Raw genomic sequence first — 24,729 nt, 5'->3', positions numbered from 1 at the left:
ACATATTTAATAGTTATGTGTGGTAACGAGAACCCGCACAAAAGAGCAAACGGTCCAGTTTACTGCAACGGCAGCAGGCAATTTTCAATTACATCTTTAATGTGGAAAAATAAATTGAAAATTACCTGCTATCTATTAATATTATAAGCATTTTATTGTTTTTGAAATATTTTCAATTTTCCCTTCTACTATACATTCTACTATATACAGGGTGAGGCACGTGAATCAAGCGGTTATGGAAGGGCTGTTATTCTATCGTTATAGAAGATTTGTTGGCCTATAGCATTTCTCATTCAGTTGGTAGTATGGAGTCGTGGACGTTAGAACATCGGATGCTTGCGTACGATTGTTTTGTTAAAAATAACAAGTCGGTGATCGCAGTTCAACGTGCGTTTCGATTTGGTGATGTGTTATGGTCTCCTCGGAGCCCTGACTTGTCCACATATGATTTTTTTCTATGGGGATACCTGAAACAACATGTTTACAAGGACAAGCCCTGTACATTGGTTGAGTTGAAAGAGGCTGTGGCGAACATCTGGACGCCAGAGAACTTTCTAAACCATTCAAAAAAATCTCTCTCCGGTCATTTGGGCAGGACACCCTTTTGGTCTAGGCAAAGGGTTCCCGGAAAGCTTTCACCGAAGATGTTACTGGACGCTCTCCGTGGCGAACATCTGGACGCCAGAAAGCGTTCGAAACTATTCAGAAGAACTCTCTCCGTACATCTGGACAGTAGATCCTTTTGGTCCAGACAAGGACTCGAAGAAAACTTTCACCGGGGATGTTACTGGACTCGGGGATAAAAGGAACCAGGATCGGTCCGGAGGGGGCAGTTTGCAGTTACCATAAGTTCATCAGTTACCGTCTTACCGTCGCGTTGTAGTTTTGATCGACAACCCTTTTCGCGTCTGCACTTTTATTATTGTTGTTTTTATTGTAAATAAAATTTTGTCGTTGAAGACATTGGTTTTCCTAAAACTTAAGCTCGCTACTATCAAAGCATTAGCCCCGCAGAGGCGATCCATCAGCAAATAACCCAAATCAATAGAGGCTTGTTGGAAAGATTGGAGACCAATTTTCTTCAACATCTTCAACAATGAAAATGGTCATCATATGCCAGATTTAATTTTCCGAAAGTGAATGTGATTATATACTTATAAAGATTTTTTTACAAATAAATTTCGTTTACAGCAAAATCAAAAAATTTTACAATTATTCCAAAACCACTTGGTTCCCGTGCCTCACCCTGTATATATATACACCTCCAGATCTTCTATATCCCTTAAATTCCCTCCAGCACTCTCCCAAGGTCTTGCAATGTGGTCTTGCTTCTATCATTTCCTTATACTTCACTGCTCTTCTCGCCGCCTCCACCCTTACTACCTCCACCTTAACCTCGACCACCAAATCGTCCGCGTACGCCAAGGCGTGCACCTTTGCTCCTCCTATCACCACCCCACCCATTTGCCCCTTCGCAAGTCTCTTTTCCAAGTCCGCCGTATATATTGCAAATAGTGTGGGACTAAGCGGGCACCCCTTTGTCGTCCAGAATACTTCATTTAACTCTTCCCCACTTTAACCTTGGCTAACCTTGGATTTAACCCTATCAGTTGTTCTGTTGTTCTCTTTATCCACGTTATCGAATGCAGCCTTCAGGTCAATAAACAATCCATACAGCTTGTCCCCATTAAGAAATTTCCAGAAAGATCTACACCCATTATTACAACAAGCTGTACGCAATGTTTCTGCAGATAATTGGAGGTATGCTATTCGTTATACCAAAGGCGAGGAAGAAAAATTGTGGCAGGTTGACAATTTAATGGAGGTCAAAATGGAGTAGCTAATAATTAACATGAGGAATGATTCTTCCTCGAAAGAGGAAACTTTCTCCGAAACTGATTCCAACTAAGTCAGATCACCCCAATTTACAAAATAAACTTTGAAATTTAGCAAATTTGAAATTATACATAGCTTGTGTCAGTGATGCATGCTTATATACCCAATGTTTTTTCTTTGTATGTATGTATGTATTTTTGTGTGTAATGATGGGGGAAATAGGCGTGGCTTCGCTTAGATTTACTGCATCTGTTCGGTGAACAGAGTATAGTAGTAGTATTAGGTTAACTTTTAGTTATTCAGCGCTAGGTTATTGTATATTTTTATGGATCTAAAAGTAGAAATAGTACTTCTTCTAGATTTAGTTTAATTAACACCGACCTTGAAAACCTTCGTAATTATATACTTATATTAAAGCGTTCACTGTTTAATCGGAAATTACCTCGTCGATTCCTGTAGTAGCAGGTGTGGTGGTACCCAAAATTTAACCCGTAGAGCAAATCGCACGGAGGTGTTGTGGCCGTGTACTCCGATCTGGCGGTCAATTGGGTTTCTGAGGTTCAACCAAAGCTCCTCACCTTTACTGCTCTCGTACTTGAGTCCGAAGTAATCACATTCTTTTGAGATGTTGAGATGTTCGCAAACCTGAAAAATAAAATAAATCAAAATTGTTATAAACGAGTAATAATTTATATTTAGATGACATTGGATGTGTTTGGTATTTGAATTAGTTGGCATAGTTAATAGCGGGGGTTGTCGCCAAGTTTCTTCAACATCCCGCCCTAAACCCGTCCGATTTTAATGAAATTGTCCCGACTTTATGATCTATTAGCGCCCCAATTCCGATGGTCAAAGTTCGGAGTAGGGATTGCGCCCTCAAGCGTTCGAATAGGAGAAGGCGTCCTCGGCTAATCCTTCTCGGAAAAAGCCGGTACAATTCGCAGCGTTTAGACGAGAACTTTTAATTTCAAAAGATTAAACTTGTTTTTCTCCTCTTTCAACGAGAACAGCTCGGTCCGGATTTGAAGAGGAGCTCTTTTGGTTTTGATGGGAATTATTGCAGCAAACATTGAAACTTAAAGGCAACGGGCTAAATTATAAAACAATCTAAAGGCCGAACTAATTTGCGAACTAAGTAATAAATTCCCGGGATTATAAATTAAGTTCAAAACTTCGGTTAACTCGCTGAAATTCCTTAATCAAAACTCTTTGGAAAAAAAGAATACAAAGCAGATTATGAAGTTTTTTTCACAGTGTTAGAAAGATAGGATTTAAAAAGTATATTAAGTCTAACACGGACTATTAGATAGAACTTCATCTTTATAAATATATTAACTTTCAAAGCAAAAATTTACATTTATTTGCAACGGTACACGATTATTTTTTATAAAAAAAGAGGAAATCTTCATACGAATTAAATTCTTTAAAATTTAAAACTATTCAATGCATATACTATTCATATTATCATACGTATTAACGAGATTTATGGGAAATCATAAATCATTCATATAGCATATTAAAAGTGCACATTTGGTATTTAGATCACTCAACAAAAATAATGATTAACAAATATCAAGGATTCTTTTGGAATGCCATAACAACTTTATATTTATTTACCGTATTTACTAAAAGATATATTATAAACACATATTAACTTAATTAATTTCAAAATCATTTTCGTTAGCTTAATTTGGCAATTGTATAATTTGATTAAGGAAGCACCTGTAGTTTAGATTTTTTATAGTTTATACTTTAAACTCGATCATGATTTAATTACTGTTAAAAATTAGACTTCTTTAATATAATAAACTGTACAGATAGATGAATTAACTCTTGCTTGTTATCTCTTAATGAAATTAATAGAATTTTTCCTGCAGGATTTATTTGTACAAAAGGTGTAACCATACACTAGAAATATTCGGGTTTCGGCGGTTTGAGAGACACAGGGCTAAACCCGAATGTTTCTAGTTCTAGATTTAGTGTTAGTTCTAGTTATTAGTCTGCGCCGAACCTCCAACTAGAAACATTGGGATTTCACCATCTTTAGAGACGCACGGCTAAACCCCAAACTTTTTAGTTCTAGGCCTAATGTTAGTACTACTTTTCTACAGTTCAATATAATTCATTAATTATAATAAAGGTAGTAATAATTGTATAAATATACATATTATATATTATTGTATATGTTGTAGTTGTGCTTCGGTAATAATAGCCAGAAAAAATCCGCGCATATCTTTGCTTATGATTGCAAATGGGTTAACCCATATAATACTGTAAATCAATAGTATTCTTTTTTTTTTTGGTCACGTGATATAATCACCATCATCCTTTCTTGCCTGTTTATCCAATTGGCTAAAGTGATAAATTGCACCATCAGCGTTACAGAACGCACATACAAGTATCTATTCTCGAAAAGAGCCTCCGGACTAAAAGCGAGGCATCCCCGTGTGACCCCCGGCGTCTCGACGCCGAATGATAGACGAGCTCCTTGGGCCAATCTCCAGACTCTTGAATTAAACTGCCATTTACAGCGGAGACCCCGTCGTCGGATAATTGCGATTACTCAAATTATCCACCTTGAGGATAATTTAATTTCGCCGCGCACTGTTATTCGTATGCAAATTACAGACCGGGCACAATCAAAGTAATCATTACCATAATCCCTTTCGCCCTTTCTCTATATAGACGTCGGCACGAATTCTATTTTCTTTCCATTTAAAGGACCAGAAGAGTTTTAGAGATTAAAGTTTTAAGCAACGATTATTTTGTCAGTGTTTATTGTTCATCTTCTTATCAGGGCATTGAAATACATTGGGATATCTTAAAGTTGCGACACGTTTACATTAAGATAAGATTTGAAATGACGGTGTTTTTGTGTTTATTTATTTTTTATAACAGACTGTATGGCTGGCTGCAACCTACAAATAGTGATTCATTTTAAAAGTTAACGTACAAATAATATTAGTAAATTTTAAAACTAAAATATTTGTATTTTGTAATTTTGATGCGAAGGAGTCATTTTCATGAATGAGTTCTAGTTCTGGAAATGAAGATCTACAAAGTTTCCTAAATCTATGTTGAAGTTTACGTCAAGACGTTTCATTTTGCAATGATGTTTATTGGCTGTATTTTTTCAGATTGTTAGATCTTGGAGATGGAGTTTGTAATGATATTCTTAATTTTATTGGAATTCCCAAAAAAGTAGGACACAAAATCATATCATGTCAACTTCGTGTAAACAAAAAGCAGTAATAAGTAAATGACATCGAAAGATACAACGATAGTAATTAGAGAACAATTAGAGAGGGTTTAACTTTGTTAGCGAACTTTAAAACAAGTCTCGAAATACAAACTGGGAACGTAGAACTCTAAATAGATATTACGATACTTATAAGAGGTGTTGTAAAGATTTTGGATGAATTAGCAAGTGATATAAGCACTTACATTGATATCGAAGTGAGGTTGAATCAGTTCTACTCTTTGGTTTTTGCTGTTTCTTTCGTATCTCTATAGCAATTATACAATGATATAATTATTGTGTTATGAAGCGAAATCAAATCCTCAAATAATGTTGTTAATTTTAAGTCTATCTTTATTAAAAGAACCGATTTGTTTATTCTTTCTTTATATTTTGTAATTCATATTCAGTTTTCTTGTATTGTGTTCCCTCTCTAGACGAGTTTCTTTTTTGTGTGCAAGTTCAAGAATTTTCGGGTTTTGTTAAAAAGAAAAAGATGAACATTGTATTGTAAAACTAAGCCGTGTTAAAACTTAATTCGTAATGTTCTTCTCTAGTATTATTTCTCAAATGTTATTAATCAACTCCAAATAGTAAAATAAAGTTCAGTTTAATTCAAGTAAGTGTTTATCATTCAGTTCGAAAAGTTCTTCATTCTCAAGTAAGTTTATTTCGGTATAAAACAAATGTGGAAAATTTAAAATTTATATCGAAACAAGAGAGGTTTTGCAACTTCCAATTAATAAAGTAAATGTTAAGTATAACAGAAATACTACCAGCAGAACACCAAATATTGGTAATAAAAGACTAGAGATTGGTAATAAAAACTAGACTTATTGCAGAAGACTGCATAATGCTGACATAAGACTAAATAATACTAGCAAAAAACAAGATATTACTAATGGAAGACTAGGCACAGCTAATAAAAGACTATATACTGCCTTCTGACAACAAGGTACTGCTTGTAGAAGACTAAATATAGCTGGCAAAAGACTATATATTACTAATGGAAGACTAGAGGTTGCTAATAGAAAACTAAAGTGCTTGCAGAATATTAGTTACTACTGGCAGAAGACAAAATATTACTAGCAAAAGATTAAATATTGGAAATGAAAGACTAGACACAGCTAATAGAAGACTAAAAACTGGTTTCAGATAACCAGATATTGTTGGTAGAAGAATAGATATTGCTGACATAGGACTAGATATTACTAGTGGAAGACTGGAGATTGCTAATATAAAACTAGACTGCTTGCAGAAGGCTAAATACTACTAGCAAAACACTAGATATTAGTCTCCAGACGCACAGCTAAACCAGAATGTTTGTAATGTATGTAATGTTTGTAGTGTTTCTAATTGTAGGAGTCAGTAAATTTTCGTGTTCTTAGTGAAGTTTCGCAAAAATCGTTTAAAGAACAAATTAAGTAATCAAACTCAATATTGACATTTCAAGCAATATTTGGTGAGTAGTTGTTACAAAGGCGAATACATTTTTAATTTTTTATTATACAGTGTAATGAAAGAACAGATAACGTTACTCAAATTCCATGTAGAAAAATTAGTTTTAACTCGAAATGAAAGAATACGTCTTTTTTTGGATGCAGTTTTGTTTGTAACTTCCTTTGTAAAACTTCCTGTCAAGAAGAAGGTCCGTCAATACAGCGCAGAATATTTATCCTTTGCTTTTATAGAATTTCTGTCCTCAGAATCTGGAAAAACACGACTGCAGTGCGTTATTTGCAGCCAGTTTCTAGTAAATGATTCTATGAAACCAGCTAAGTTAAGATACTATTTCGAAACAAAGCAAAAAACACGGATTTTTGCCATACCGCCAAACCATTGCCATACCAGCATCAAACAATTCAGCCATAATGGCCTCCTTTAAGGTATGTCAACTAATAGCTCAAAAAGGTAAAACTCATACTATTGCTGAAGATTTCATATTACCAGCAGCAAAAATTATGGTGTCTGCAATAATTGGTGATAAAGCTGCCAAAAAAATTACACAAATTCCGTTGACAAACAATACAGTGCAAAGAAGAAATAAAAGTATGGCAGAAAACATAAAAGATCAATTAATATAAAGAGTTCGTGTATCACCTTGGTTTGCTATACTGGTACAGTTGGATGAAACAACGGACGTAACTAGTTTTGTTATGCTGTATGAGATACAAGCATGAAGATGCCGTCCTCGAAGACCAGTTCTTTGTAGATTTGTTAATTAACACCACCGCAAAAGAAATTTTTGAAAAATTAAATACGTTTTTTAATAAAAATAAATTCGATTTGCGAAATGTGTTGATATAAGCACAGACTACAAAAAGCGGTCTTACATGAGTGTATCAGAATAATAAATATTATTAAAAGTAGAGCGCTGAATACGCGGTTTTTTTCACAATTATACAAAGAAATAGGAAGCGATCACTATGCACTCCTAATGCATACAAATGTAAGGTGGCTTTCGAAGGGAAAAGCACTAGTTCGACTTTGGGAATTACATAAAGAAGTCAATGTATTCTTAATGGAAGAACAACGTTTCCAAACCCATCGCTCTGATAAATCTTCCCCAGAAAATTTAAATAATTTTACATTTCTTATCAAACTGGCGTACTTATCCGACATGTTTACTCATCTCACTGATTTGAATGTAAAATTACAAGGTGTAAATGTAAATTGTTTCCAGGTAGAAGATAAGATTGAAGTAACTATTTTGAAATTATGGGAGAATCGACTCGAAGCGGAAATGTGAAATTATTTCAAAACTTGTAGACATTTTTAAACATGTCTGAAGATACACTTCTAAATGAGGAAGCACAACTAATCATGTATCATTTAGCAAATCTAAGAAGCATCTTCAGAGAATATTTTCTATTTCCTGATAGAAGTAAGGCATGGATTCGCAATTCGTTTATTATCAAAGATTATATGGATATGGATGTCAAGAAAGATTTTATTGACTGAGTTACCAAAGGAGAGCTTCAAATGGCTTTCAACAAAAAAAACCTGTCTGATTTCTGGGCTTACGTTTTCAATGAATCGCCGAATTTAGGAAACAAAGCTTTGCAAATTTTAATACCCTTTCCAACCACATCTCTTTGTGAACAATACTTTTCGCCGTTACTTCAAGTAAAAAGTAATTCAAGAAACAGATTAATTAATTTGGATGCCGAATTACGCATTAAGCTGTTGAAAAATATACTTCGCTTTAAATTTATTTATTTTTGTACCTTGTGATAATAGTTAAAATATAAAACAAAATATACCCTTTATGTATAAAACGATCGGTTTATTAATTTGCCCAGGGGTTTAATTTTTTTATTTAGTAGAGGGGTCCATGGCGAACACAAACGATTTTAGGAATAGTTAAACGTAATTGGGAATCGCTGGTCTAGTGTTAGTTCTAACTTTAATTGTTATTCTACGCTAGATTGCTGTACATTTTTATTGAACTAAAACTCGAACTAACTCTAAACCTCCAACTAGAATCATTCGGGTTTAGCCTTTTGTCCTTTTGCCACTTTGTAATTTTTCTGAATGATACAAATGGGTTATAAATACAATGTAAGAAAGCTTGGGTGAAAACCACTGAAGTCTTTCTTTTGGTTTAAAGAAAAACGTACAAGAAAGATACCCAGAAATGGCAAGATATTGTTTCAGAGCGACGTTAAACACAAATATTTATCTCGAGTAAATTCTGAAATTAAAATTTCCGGGGGAAACTTGAAGCGTTGTTGTTTTCCTTTTTTTTTCTGTTAGTTGCCATCAAGGGGCCTGTTAAAAATTTTAATAAAACTTCCGTAATTCTTTTTAACGAAATTATTAGCATATCAAAGCAGGCACTTCGACGACGTCGAAGTAGAGTACAACCACCGAAAATAAAAACCTTCGGAGGCGGTGTAATAAGAAAAACAGGGCTGTTTCCGAGGGCGCCGTAAATTCGGAGCGTCGTCGTACGGAGGCGCTTTAATTTGCATTTCTGGGTAAGGGGCGTCAACGTCGAAACCGCAGCCACAGATTTCAAAACACTTCCTGGACCTAACCTATACCAAAACGACATCATCAGAAATTCGACGTTTGCGCTGAGTGCAATTTCAATGCAATTCTGTGACAGGATGGTCGAATTAAGGATATTTAATTAGTCGGTTTGGCGGCGTCATTTCCTACTTCGACCGTTCGATTCCGATAGAGAGGGGACAAATTTAATTATTGCAAATGCTCGTGGATTTGATATCTAAACGAATCTGACGTCATTAGCCGAACCGCCGCCTCGTGGAACGTCCAATTTTCAAGATCGAAAATGAAAATTCGGTCTCACATTTTTATTTGTGAACGTCGTTATTAAGTTTGGCGAACTAATTCGTTTTAAAAATGGACGGTAAATGGAAGTTAAAATTACGCAAGCGAATTGAACACAATTGGAGTTTCCACAGTTTGAAAATTATCAAAAAAAAATGGAATTTCTGTTTGAACCAAGTTGTAATATAATTCATTTTAATAAAAGATCAGCCCCATTAAACAAAGAACAAACGATCGTTGGTACTCGTAATAACCCACATTATAACTTTGAAAGTTAATGATGCACGGTCGAATCGTTTGCAGAACGAATTATGTAAAGGAAGAGGTATAAAATCGGCAGATAGAACTTAAAGACTTCATATTATCTAAGCCTCTTTAAGTTTACAGTTGTAAGCGAAATTGACGAGTTGAAACAATTTTGACAAATACTTTCGTGGTAAACGTTTTAGTTCTTATCGTTCTTGTAAAGTTTTGACGAGTTTCTACTTGTTCATCCGACCGTTGAAATTGGTACTAACTTCAGAAACGACCCGTCTCTCTCGTTAACTACACAAAAAAGTAATGTAAGTAAAGTAATTGCAAAAATCCTCCTGTCACCATTTCAAGAAAATGTTCTTATACTTTCTGAAGATTTGTTAGCAATCCCCAACATTAGGTACATTTAATCACTCCGGACGGTTTCTTAGCAAGGATAAGTTTTTCTTGGTCCTCGCATAGTCACTTTCCCATTGTAGTAGGTCCGCACTTAGCCCCAATTAAATTCCTCCGTTCCCTCTCAAGAAATTATGCCGCGACTTGACGGGAACTCCGCAAATTTCAACATTTAAACCGGCGCCTGGGAGCATGAAGGACTTCCATTAATTTTAACACTGTCTCCTCGCAACTTTCGACTTGTGTTAGCAAGGCCTCCCTAGCCTTGCCGTCACTAATAAATAATTCGCCCGGTCTAAGTGCACCCGGGCGACAGTCGGGGCGTTCCACAAAACGCAAATTTAATTTATAATTACGTCTGGACGGCGGCAATAGCTTACATTAGCCCTGTGTAATTACACTTCTGGAAATAGTGACGAAGTAGTGTTATTACTCCATTAATAAGTATCAATTAAAATTTTATTTATTATTATTAATTGGATTTAATGTTGCGTACGTGCGATGTGGGAAGCTTTATTAAATCTCAACCCGGTCTTGATAGTAAAGCCGAAGATCCATCTACAGCAATCGCATCATCAGACCATTAATTCTAATAGCGGTAGTCATAGTAAAAGGATTCAGAATGTGCTCACCCTCCATGATGACAACCGACGACTTCAACATACATGCATAGCGTAATCAGGTACTGCGTGCGTGGTGCAAACAAATTTCTGTGAAATAACTGCACTACAGTTACCAGACAGATGCAAAATACAAGATCCAAAATATATTTGTACTATCTATGTGATGATTATGTTATAATATAGTGGACATATTATGCAGTTGCAATTAATTTTGGACGATGGGCGAGTTTTGTTCTTTGTTTTTCTATTCAAAAAGCTTTGAGTTTGCAGATTATATTGTATACAGCCCACTTAATCAAAAAGACAATTGAGGTTATTAGAAAAACCAAGAAAGTAGTCCTGCTACGTCTTCAAGTCCTGCTATATCAATTCTGCCAACTATCAACTACCTCGAGATTATCTTAAGTAGAAGGTTAGGTAGAAGTCTGACAAGAAAATTCAAAGATTAAATCATAAGCAGAAAGTTATCCGAAATTTCTTTCTGACATTCTCTTTTTTTGAACCACCATATCTGCAGCTTTTTACTTGTTTTGATAAAACATTAGAAATTTGTAGAGTGGTGTGGTGTAGTATTTGCCGTACTATGTTAGCTTTCGAAAATTAGTACTAGGAATCTAGGAATGATCGGCAAGACGCTTAATAAGACGCTTTTTCTTTATAAACGTTAAGCTTTCGGATTTATTATTTTATCCATCATCAATGTCTATAAATATCAAAATCTAATGAAACAATCATAAAATATTTTCAACAAATTATTAAAAGAGATTAACCTCTAAAACTTACGAAAAAGAGCGCGATCTTAATATAAACAAGTCCAACGCCATGGAAGCTCACTGCTGGCGGTAATTGAATAAGAAACGAACAGAATTCACAATTAACGTGAACAATAAAGGACGAACCAGGTTGTAAGTCAAATCAAAACGTGAACAAAATGGTGTGACATAACCAACAATTCGTGAAAAACCGCGGGAGTTTTCCACCCAATCCAGGAGTGCCAACCTAATGTTGACAAGGCAAAGAAGGGAACTGTAAAACCTGACAGTTGAAGAGGGAGAAGGAAAGAACGTTAAGAGAGCTCGATATAACCTCAAACTACATCAGGCACAAAAAATGTAAAACAGATACGAAACCCTAAAATAGGATCTCTGAGATCTCGCCACCACGCCCTTCGTCTTTAATCGAGAGGAGATGTTTATATATGATACCGAGGTTTTGGATGTCTGTTCTTGAGTTTACAGTCATCCTTTCTTGGTTAACAGAAACCATTTCAAAAAAGATGCGTTTTTTGAAGTTATTTTCCTGAAACAGGATTAAAATTGAATCTATGACCTGTGTCCAAGTGATGGTTAACCAACGCCGATTTGTAGGAGCGGAGGTTTTTACAATCACCTTCATGTTGTTGGACTTCTTTTAACATATTGTGAAGTGGTACCTACATAACACGCTGTGCAAACACCACACAGGATTGGGTGTTTACACAGCATGGGGGTGGGATCCCTAAGATTAGAAATTTGTGTGGGATGACAACCACGTAGAAGTAAGTCCAAATTGGAAATGAATCCTTCTCACTAAATCAAATTACCTGTCATATCATATCTGTCAAAGTAAAGTTATTGGAAGAAAAGTTGTGTTAGGTACAACACAGATATTAGCGAATTACTGATTTGATGCAGATGAAATTAAGTCAAGGTAGGAACGATCATACGTACCATTCGCCTTTAAACTATCAACGTTAAAGTCACACACCCTTATTGAAGCCTACGATCACAGTACAACCTCACTCAAACTAGTGTATAACTCAAAAACTCACATACTTAAGCAAACAATTATACACCAAGAAATATAGCAAGTATGAATGAGTTGGATACTATTACCAAGTTCAATCCACAAGTACTCCCAACATCGGACTGTACGTTATCAATGTTATCAAGTCTAAAGTTTGCAGTCTGGAGGGTGTAATTCCTGCCGTTTTTTAGAATACTCAGTGTAATCCCAAAATTTTTTTGAAAATATGGACCCTTTACTTATCTACTTATACTTCTTCTTATCTAGAATCCTGTCAAGTTAATTCAAAATTTGTCTTTCAGTTTGCAGAACCATTCCAAATCATTTCTTGTTTTGTACTGTTTGGCCATGCTAAGTCCAGACTTGTTTTAAAATGTAGTGCCTGGCCAGGATATTTTCAATCTGTACTAGTTTGGAATTCAAATAGCACAACTTCGAATAGTAGTTGATAACATTTCCTGAAAGTGTGGAGTATTCTCTTGTTAGTGTAGACTTTTTCCTACGACAGAATAATGCCAATGTTTTTTTGTTATATGGTTTCATAGAGTCTACAGTCTTACTCTCGCAATTTTAGACTCTTTCTTACAATCTAGAATTCTGTTAGTATAACCTCCTAACGCATTTTTAATTTTAAGATGGTCAAAAACAATTAATTTGTAAATATTGTGGTAGGTAATTAAAAAACTAGAAAAATGAGTGCAAACTCGACATATCTAGGTATTAAAACACGCAAGATACTATTGTTTTAAAAAAATCAAGATAGCCGAAAGCAAACCTTACTAAGAAATTGCGCCATCTATAATTTAAAAGTGTTTATTATCATATAGGGTGTGATACATCAAATTAGTCTACTTTTTGCTGATTAATACGAAAATCTTTGTTCTTTTTCATTATTTTTTACATTTTCGTTTATTAGTTTAATTATGATTGTTTCGTTTACCATAAAGCGCGTGAAACGAGTCCCAAATCGATGTAATAAAATACTATAAAACGCAGTTACCTTAATTTTTATAAAATCAGAATGACCGAATCAAAACCTTTTAATTAGCGCCATCTGTATCTGTAATTATGAAAAAGTGCAATGTAATGCTCGGTTTCGGGTTCATAGTCTTAATCTGATAAAATCATATATTTTCGATTTTAATTATATCCGAGGCCGCTTGTAGCCGAGGCGCTGCAATGTGATGACCAGTATTGGGCCAATATGATATAAATTGTGGAGCCTTAGCTGCAATCGTCCTCGGCTTAATCTGATAAAATTATATATTTTCCATTTGAAGTAAATATGTGTAATATTCAATGTAATTTCTAGTTTCGGATTGATATAATATTAATTGCAAAGCCTCGGCCGCAAGTGACCTTGGCTTAATCAGAGGAAATCATACATTTCCTATTTTAGTTATACCATAGAATAACTAGAAGTGATAGTATCCTGCCAAATCTGACACCATGTTATAGCGAGTTACCAAGGTATGTTGCTATTGGTGGTAAAGATTTGGCAGAATACCGCTAATGCCACTTCTGATTATTCTGTGCCAAGGTCCGTTGAGTATTGGTTATATGGAACTTATTATATTATGGAACTAGAAACATTCGGATTTAGCCGTACGTCTCTTAAGACGGCCAAACCTAAATGATTCTAGTTCTACAATATAATCTAATATACGTACTTTTCTAATACGTATATTTAACCTTTCAACTACTTCAATAAAAATATACAACAATTTTTTTTTAATTCGAATGTTTCTAGTTCTAGGTCTAGTGTTAGTTCTAGTTTTACACTAGCACTGTTACTATGTAGAATTAACACTATACCTAGAACTAGAATCATTTGGACTTAGCCGTCTTTAGAGACGTGCGGCTAAACCCAAATGATTCTAGTTCTAGTTATAGTGTTAGTTCTAGTTTTACGCTTGCATTGTCACTAGAACTAACATTAGACCTAGAACTAGAATCATTTGGGTTTAACCACACGTCTCTAAAGACGGCTAAACCGGAATGATTCTAGTTCTTTGTGTAACGTTGCATAATAAGAGGACACACGGCTAAACACGAAACTTTCTAGTTCTAGGTCTAGTTTTAGTTCTAGTTTTACACTATATCTAGAACTAGAATCATTTGGGTTTAGCCGCACGTCTCTAAAGACGGATAGGTTCATAATAATAACGTTCATAGGGAGTTAGATAACCTTATACAGTATGTTTACTCAACGGACCTTGATTCTGTAGTTTTGGTAACTCGCAGTAAGATGGCAGATTTTAAATCGAGGTCACAAAACGAGGTGCCGTCAACATAAAACGAATCGACGTCAGAGTCATTTCTGGTTATTCTGTGGTTATACCTTGCTGCCAAGGCGCAGAAATATGATAATCAGTTTCGGGCTATTGGTTATTCTTATTTATCAATATTATCAACACATACCAACAAACTGCATATCGTGCAATTTGGAAGCTATGTACGTCCACGTTCAAGTTCATACACAAAAAAGGTTCAATTAACATTTATGGTTTAATTAATTTACGATTTAACTAATCTGATTTAAGACAATTTCAATTTTATTGTTCTCGAACAATAAAGATTAACTTCCATATTGAAAAGTTGTTCCAAAAGTATATTTAATCATTTAAGTAGATTAGGTAGGTATACAGATGTCAATAAAGTTAAAATTAATTGAAAAAGTAAAATGTATAAATTCAAGACGGTCAGCTCATAATAACTAATCGCGCCCCGTTACCGACTCGTCGACTGTGAAAATTACATTTATAAATTGAAGTTTCACTAAAACGATATAAACACGACGTTGGCGAAACTTTTAAATAAACTATCTTCGCAAACTTTCCCTCGGCGAAATCGATTTTATATGAAGTCAGAACGGCATTAAATCAACAGGTTCGGAAAAGGGGGATAACTTTTTAGCACACGGGACACGCGTTTAGCGTTAAATAAACATCGCGACGGATGCCTCCAAGTTCGCGATGGTTGATGGGAACTTTGAATATGATATGGGCCCTCTTTCTCTACGAACTTGGCGCGAACTTCGACTTTTGCACACGCCTATTTCCCGCGGGAGATGAACTTTTCGATACGTCAGTGAATATAAAATTTTTCAAGTGGTCTTTTAGCTCGGGTTAAGTTGCCCGTCCTTCTGTTGGGGAAATTGTACAGAGGAAAGTTTTCGTCGAGAACGTTCGCAAAGATTAATACGGAAGCGAACGAGACCCAGTTCTTAGAAGTTACCCGAAAGTTACGAATGACTACAAGTCAGTCGTTATAAAGTTCGATTAATTATGCATTCATGTTTTTGTACAACAAAAGTAACAGTATTATACATTTATCTTTTACTTTAATTTGTCATCATATATACGATTATATGTACAGTGTGTTAAGGAATCATCGTACACGAGATCGTCATTGCAAGTATGCAACCAATATCACATTATTGGTATTGTAATACGCGATTTGCGTATCTCTGGAATGAGTTGGAATGGGTTAATCCATCATCCTGGATACCTGCGATTCAGGTACTGAGCCACTATTTGTGCACTATGTGGAGGTACACCATCTTGTTGAAACCACGTCGATCTTTTTAATGGGTCAAAACGTTCAGCAGTCCAGAATGGTTGTTCTATAATGACTCCATATCACGGTGGCTTGTTAATTGTAGGGTTATTTGATTATTGACGGTCCAATTAAGATTGTCTTAAGACCATTATCGATTGTTTTGCTTGCATACTATTCCGTTATGATGGAAACGATTTTCGTTGCACGACAGAATGTTATCGGGAAAGTTGTCTGTTTATGCCAAAACTGAAAATTCAGCCAAGAACTGAAGTCAACGGTTATCGTCGCCTGGTTGTAAATGTTGAACAAAATTGCATTTATACGGCAAAAATTTGTTTGTTTTTTGAATTCGATGACATGTAACAGTAATTTGCGTGTTCTCTTGGATGCTGCAACGATTTATGCGAGTTGTCATTTATTATTTGCAAGAATTGCAGTTTTCATCATCTCGAACTCGTTTTTCTGTCTGTCGTTTCTGTTTTTTAAATGTTCCAAAACTTGTAAGGTTTGTGGATAAATGTATGAACGTTTTCGGTTTGGAATTAGTCTATCGAGATATCGCAGACTGTATAATACCATAAATCAAAATCATATTTAACTTATCTTCTTAATACTCTCAGTATTAATACTAAATATCTTCGAAACTACTAAGTTTTTCAAATCAACGTTGATAATGAAAGTTACACAGTTTTCGATGTTCTATCACTTGCACATAATAAAAACTTTATGTTGAAGGGAAAGTTTTTTTGGCTGCAGCGTCATCTTTTTTTTTACAATAAAAAATAACAATACTTATGAACTGAAGTCATTTACAAACTCTAGCAACAACTTCTTACAAAACTACAATATCTCAACCCATTCCAGAGATACAGTGTGTTAATTAATTATCTTACCCGACGTCAACATTGCAAGTATGCAACCAATATCACAGTATTTTTATTGCAATACGCGATTTGCGTATGATGCGTATTGCACTGTGATGTTGGTTGCATACTTACAATGATGACGTCGGGTACGATAATTAATTAACACACTGTACATGAACTGGGAATTTTAAGTGAAACACTCTGTATATATATATATATATATATATATATATATATTTTGAGATGAGATTGATATGGGGACTATTATTTAGGGGAACATTTTAAATCCTAAAATAAATAGCAGATACTAAGTTGAGTAACGGCTCGATTTTTCTATAGAGTTCGAGTTTGAAAAACAACATGTATTAGCGATGGTGGTTATCCAAGATAACGGAAAGGCATTTGCCGAAATCGATATAAGAAGCTTGGTTGTATATCTTCTGCGGGGTAACGGACGGTTCGTGTCGTTACGTTGGCCGTTATTTTTGCTGGGAATGCAGTTTTGGGGCCAGCCGGGTCCTGCAGTAGGCGGCGTCGCGGCGCACCAGCAGGGCTATGCTAGCCAAGTGACTTATTACGGCGGCCGGCGCGGAATAAAAGCTGAGTCGCGGGAATTTACGGCCGGATTTCGCGAAATGACACAAGTTCGCACAAATCGTTACGGGGGCTGACTTTTATTAAATAAAACGCTGCGGGCGGCTTTACAGGCCGGAAAGACGTCGTGTCGCGTCGTTGACGGAAGTACGCCAGAAGAGGACCACCCCAGTTTCTTTTTAGGATTCAACGTGCGTACGCTCGTTTGCGGTTCCTTTTTCATGAGGTAGAGTCGTTCAAGGGCTGTTACGTTTGTGCCGAATATTCTGTATAAAGCTGTTGAAATGTAATAATATTTATAGGAAATCTTGATCAATAGGAATTTTTTCAAAATTTCAACTTAAGAAAATTTAAATTCAAAAGATAGCTATTTTACAATTTTCTCGGTAACTACACCGTTATTCAAACCGCGTTCTTTACGAAGCGGGGTTTTCCGATCTTAATAGAACTCGTTAAACTCCTAATCAGCCGCTGATACAGTTAGCCTCGAGTCATTCAGAATAATAAACTAGAAAATCGATGGTTAGAATGCAAAGAAAGTAATTACTTTGTATTGACGCTAAAATCGAGAAGGTTTTGTGAGAACCCGAAACTATTTAATTCGTAAACATTATATGGACTCTTATGAAGCCGAGTCAAACTTTGTACTTGCTAGTTTGTACTTATCTCATGGGCTACCATCCCGCCTTATTATATAGCCTCTTATTTCATTAGTGAACATAAAGAGGATCGAATCATGACGTCAGAAAGTCCAGCACGTACTAAACTTAAACGGTATTAGTTGGTACAAGGTATTTAAGATACGATTTTGCTGTTTATTAAATATTTAAGAGCTATTTACTTATTGATTATTACTTCGCTTTGAATTTTCTTAACTCAAAACGAGAGAACTGTGTGTATCCTCTTTGAAATACTAGTGAGAAGGTTGCCATTTTAAGCACAATACTTTGCTTTGAATAATTAATAAAAGTTGAACCACATACCAAGACATAAGACACAATTCATTAAAATATCGAACAAGATTACTTTCTCTGCTACAATAAAAATTATCTCTCTTGGAACGTTTCCAATGTTATTACCCGAATCGGCAGTTTGAAGGTCAAAAGGGTAATTGAAATTAGGACAGGCCCATTCTGAGCTCGATTCGAATCTCCGATTCTTCTGTAATAATAGAAGTTGAATGAATCAACCAGAAAACTATTTTTGCTCATGGTAGAAGCCAAGTATTTTTTGCCATCAGACCCACTGACCTCACAGAAGGTTTTTAGCTGTTCTTGGAACCGTTCAATAATTATGACGATGTCATCAAGGTAACGGTAGACTCTACATTCTAAATCAAAAGCCCGCACGGAACTTAGATGATCTGAAACAACTCACGATTTGGAATGGTAAAAGCTGTATGTTTCTTTTAATCATCGTTCATTACGATCTAGTAGTTAGATAAAACTATAGTGTGTCAGAATTGATGCAAAAACACATCCTTTTTCTTTCAGATGGAGGTGAGGCAACATTTTTGGGAGGCAAGGGTTCCATTAACTCCAGAGTTAATCTTCAACATTGATGAGATAGGTCTTTATTAGTAGAAGTTATAAGACGAACTTTTATTTCTGGCGAAGAGCGATCTGCTCCAGATTCTAAAGTTACGAAAAATAGTATAACACTTTTGCTGGGAGCGAATGTTTCAGGAACTTCGAAACTTAAACCAATGTTGGTGTACAATTCACAGACACCACGTGCTTTAAAGGGTCTCAATAAAGACATTTTACAAATTTACTGGAAATGGAACAAGATTTAACTAAGAATAGATTGATATAGAAATCATTTTTGCCCTACTTCTTTTCTTGGACAATGCTCCAGGACATCGTCAAAACCTGGAGGAAATCAAAACACCATTGGCTGTCAAAGTTGTTTACATGCATACTACTTTCTTGGAAATGATGAGAGTTTTGGACACTTCAAATAAAACAGTCAAAGACTATTGGCGGTCTTTCAATGCATTAATAATGTAAAGTCGGCTTGGAATGAAGTTTCGGCAAAATGTTTAAATGGAATTCTGCCAGCATTAATGCACAATTTTGAAGAAGAACCACAACAAGAAGCTAATTGAGGAGTTTACCAGGCTTGCAAGTGATTTAGGATTGGAAGATGTTACTACTCAAGATGTTACAGAACATTTAGAAGTCCAAGATCAACCACCCTCAAATACAGACTTAGAAGAATTATACAACGAATTAGATCTTGAACAGTCAGAAGAAGAATGAAGACAACGAAGAAGAAATTCCAAAATTGATGAAAAACGGCTGATCTAAAGCGTATCATTTCAACTATGGAAAGTTTGAGTGATGAACTTTGTTCGTTAAACAACGATTGGGAACGAAGTGCTAATGTAAAAAGGGGCATTTCGTATCCATTCGGCCATATACTGAAATTCTCAATGAAAGAAACCAAAAGTCCAAGCAACACTTTTACGACGAACAAAAACGCATTTTCACTGTCTTAAAATACAATACTTATATGCATAACAACATCGTAATGTTGTAACGTCAACAGTTGTGGAATGAAGCTTGCAGGTGAAGCACTACAATCGATACCGTTAAAGGTGTCAATAAAGTATAATGTTTCATTATTTGTTATATCATTTTATTCTTTATTGTGCTGTTGTATAACTTACATCTATGTATATAACAACATTTTGGCAACGTATTTCTAACAACGATTATACTCCAAGCATCCACCCGAACAATTTAACCCACTGAATTAATACATATAAATAGTACATTAATTTTAGTATCAAATAAAGTATTGTTGACAAAATAATTGGTTCAATACACAATGAGACTAATATTTTATCTGGATACACCTAAATATAAATAACAGCCTTTGTGTTCTATTTCGTACGTGCTTAGAACGTAGAGACCTGATCTTATCTATGTTTGATCTGCATGTGCACACATGCAACTAGAAACATTTGGGTGTAACCGTGCGTCTGAAGACTAATAGAAGTATTAGCTGTGTCTAGTCTTCAATTACTAATATCTAGTCTTTTCCTAGTAGTATTTAGTCTTCTGCAAACAGTTTAGTTTTATATTAGCAATTTCCAGTCTTCCACTAGTAATATCTAGTCCTAAGTCAGCAATATCTATTCTAATCTATTTTCAATACTTAAATCTTTTGCTAGTAATATTTTGTCTTCTGCCAGTAGTAAATAATATTGTGCAAGCGGTTTAGTTTTCCATTAGCTACCTCTAGTCTTCCATTAGTAATACAGTAAAACCTCGACTTACGCTACCCCGTCTTACGCGACCCCGTACTTACGCGGTTTTTCTAACGACACCGCGCCGCGTCGTCGGGGCGCGACAAGAAGGCGCGTTAGCCATCTCGTATTTTTTTTTAATTCTTCATCGTGTTTTTCGCTGGTTCACCAACACGAAATAAAACGTTTCGATAGAATATTTTAAAACTTTTACAAATGTCCTGTAAAAGAAGCAAAAGTGATTATTCGGCGCCGAATAAAAAAAGAAAAACAGGTCAGTTCTGATCCAGCCCAAGTGGAAAAACAAATGACAATTGCAAGTTTAACTCAAGGTTTGGACTCAATTGAAAAAGGTTTGAAAATTTTGGAAAATATAGACCCTAATGAAGAACGAGTTATTACTACAACGCAAGGTATTAAAAAATTATTAGCTTGTTATGAAGAAATTCTTCGAGAAAAAAAAGCATCCCTCATTCGTCAGTCTAGTCTTTTAGATTTTATAAAGCCGTCAGAACCGACGTAATAATATACGTTTTAATATTATTTATGTAACTTATATTTTCATATTGCTTTTATTTTTTCGGGAAAATAAATTTATTAAAATTAGTAGTAGTATTATTAGTATGTACATACATTTTTTTAACAAAATTATGTTTAATTATTAATGTTTATTAATCCTTGATTATATATATATATATATATATAATCTATATATATAATCTATATATATAATCTATATATATGTAGTCTATATACATATATACAGGGTGATTCATAAGTAATGGGCCAAATTGTAAATGTACGTTCAGGAGGCCAAAATAATAATATTTTCATTAACAATAATGGGTCTTAGTCTGCTCCTTACTGAGATACAGGATGTTAAAGCGAAAAAAATAAAATAGATTTTTGTTAATAGATCAGCTACTTTTCTACATAATGACTCATAGTTGACTTATAGTTTTTGTAAGGGTAAACAATAATGTGTGAGAGGATTTGAGTTAACTCGTAGATGTCGCCACATGCGCCATATGAATTAGATGAAATCAGCTACAAATTTTTTATCGCTCATTATTTTACAACATACTTGTTTAATTTGGATAGCCCCATCATTTCTGTAGAAAAAAGCTATACTTCTTTGATCTTGAAAATATTAAAATAATAATAATTTTATAATCGACGAGTGCTTATTTCAGAATTTTGCGCAATTCTTACCAAAATTTCATCTTCTTGCTGCGGAGTGATAATCTTAGGACGTCCTGTATGATATTTTGGACGAAATGAACCTGTTTCACCCAATCGATTATAAATATTTTGAAATATCTTCCGGTTTGGCTGCCTTCTGTAAGGGTACATTTCACGATATTTTCTGGATGCTGCTTGCCCAGAAAAACGTTCTTGTGCGTAAACGCATAACATGTCTCTCATTTCTTCGTTTGAAAAGTGATTATGTCTCGGCATTTTGATTTATGTTAGGACAAGAATGAATCAGTTTACTTAACAATAAAATGTTTTAAACTATTCATTAAACGTAAAAGCTCATTGACGTTTCATAATTCATATGGCGCATGTGGCGACATCTACGAGTTAACTCAAATCCTCTCACACATTATTGTTTACCCTTACAAAAACTATAAGTCAACTATGAGTCATTATGTAGAAAAGTAGCTGATCTATTAACAAAAATCTATTTTATTTTTTTCGCTTTAACATCCTGTATCTCAGTAAGGAGCAGACTAAGACCCATTATTGTTAATGAAAATATTATTATTTTGGCCTCCTGAACGTACATTTACAATTTGGCCCATTACTTATGAATCACCCTGTATATGTATTTATCGTATTTCGACTTACGCGATTTTCGACTTACGCGGCTACTGTCAGTCCCACCTATCGCGTAACTACGGGGTATTACTGTATATAGTCTTTTGCCAGCAATATCTAGTCTTCTGTAATATATAGTCTTTTATTAGCTGTGTCTAGTCTTCCATTACCAATATCTTGGTTTTTGCTATTATTATTTGTTTTTCTGTCAGCAATATGCAGTCTTCTGCAATAAGTCTAGTTTTCTATTACCAATCTCTAGTCTTTTATTACCAATATTTGGCCTTCTGCTGGTAGTATCTCTGTTATACTTAGCATTTACTTTATTAGTTTGAAGTTGCGAACCCTTTGTTGCCTGACATGAGTAAAAATTAAAAAATCTCTGCTTTTTAAAAAATAGCTGCTTTTCTTAAGGAATTGAAAGATTATGTAGAACAAGGCAACTATTCTTCAGAGTTAATCTTCAACGTTGATGAGATAGGTCTTTATTTTTAGTAGTTATCAGGACGAACTTTTATTTCTGGCGAAGAGCGATCTGCTCCAGATTCTAAAGTTGTAAAAAATAAAATAACACTTTGGCTGGGACCGAATGTTTCAAGAACTTTGAAACTTAAACCAATGTTGGTGTACTATTAATTATACAAAGAATTGGATTATCAATTGGATTGGCTGATCTAAAGCGTATCAGTTCAACTATGGAAAGTTTGAGTGATGAACTTTGTTCGTTAAACAACGATTGGGAACGAAGTGCTAATGTAAAAAGGGGCATTTCGTATCCATTTTCAATGAAAGAAATCAAAAGTCCAAGCAACACTTTTGCGACGAACAAAAACGCATTTTCACTGTCTTAAAATACAATAACATCGTAATGTTCTAACGTCAACAATTATGGAATGAAGCTTGCAGCTGAAGCACTACAATCGATACCGTTAAAGGTAAAACGCGATAGATCTCTTTTGCAAAATGATTCAATAAAGTATAATGTTTCATTATTTGTTACATCGTTTTATTCTTCATTGTGCTGTTGTATAACTTACATCTATGTATATAACAACATTTTGGCAACGTATTTCTAACAACGATTATACTTCAAGCATCCACCCAAACAATTCAAACCACTGAATTAATACATATAAATAGTACATTAATTTTAGTATCAAATAAAGTATTGTTGACAAAATGATTGGTTCAATACACAATGAGACTAATATTTTACTGGATACACCTAAATATAAACAACAGCCTTTGTGTTCTATTTCGTACGTGCTTAGAACGTAGAGACCTGATCTTATCTATGTTTGATCTGCATGTGCACACATGCAACGATAAAGTCCGGTCGTTGTTGATTTATTCATAGAAATGTCTGTGAAGTTCGCACGTTGCGGTCGAGGTAAACGTCAGATGGAGCGACGAACTGTGATGCTGCGAATAATCTGGCAAACACAATACATATACACGCATGCACACGGTTTCGAGGACGAGATTAGATTTATCTGCGGCCCATTGGTAATTACAAAAACGTGCCCCCGTTTAAGCCGCTCTCGAATGAAGGGGAGAAGGAAGCACGATATGCTCTCGCAGGTGCACTGAAAGCCTCGGCCATCGAATTACTAATTTCGACAGTAAATCCCTAGCGCGCTGTGCTATTTCAGCGTGTCCCTGCTGTTTGAAGTTGCATTAGTTGGGATTTTAGAACGGACCAAGCTAAACGATTTTCTGTTGAAAGTTGAAAGGAGAAAGCAACGCGTGTGTATGTGTTCAGAAGGATTAAGTTTTCATATAGTATATTTCATTTAGTGCGGATAAACCAAATATGTTACTTGCGCCATAAGAAAAGTAGATACATATGTTAAAAAGATAAACTTGTTTGTTTGTTAGATGCAATCACTATATGAGAAGGATTACGTTACATAATTGAATTTAATTCATAAAACTAAATTAACCCAATCTACATCTTTGGAACAAAACCTCTCAACGTAGATACGTATAGTAATCATTTGAAACTATTAAGCTCGCCTGTAATTCCAAACGCATCCCTTTGTAGGAATTACTCGAATTGTCTTCGCGGGACAGAACGCCATTCTCCGGTTCCCAATGCAGTCACGGCGCCGCCTCTTAAATAGAAACACTTCCAACGCCGGTCACGTGGCCGATGCACGAACGAATTCTTCGTCTTAACGCAAATAGATCTGACGACGCCGTCGA

General features: G+C 35.1%; 1 protein-coding gene across 1 annotated transcript in view; it reads right to left on the bottom strand.

Annotated features, from left to right (window-relative positions):
- LOC111425101 (defense repressor 1) overlaps window positions 1-24,729 on the bottom strand; it is a 133,472-nt gene that overhangs the window by 31,431 nt on the left and 77,312 nt on the right. The window contains exon 2 of the mRNA XM_023058877.2: window positions 2,279-2,481. Within this exon, the coding sequence (XP_022914645.1) occupies window positions 2,279-2,481 (203 nt within the window). The remainder of the gene's footprint in view (window positions 1-2,278; window positions 2,482-24,729) is intronic.

Source organism: Onthophagus taurus, chromosome 7 (genome assembly GCF_036711975.1).
Source record: "Onthophagus taurus isolate NC chromosome 7, IU_Otau_3.0, whole genome shotgun sequence".
NCBI lineage: Eukaryota > Metazoa > Arthropoda > Insecta > Coleoptera > Scarabaeidae > Onthophagus > Onthophagus taurus.
This window is presented reverse-complemented; position numbering and strand designations above follow the sequence as displayed.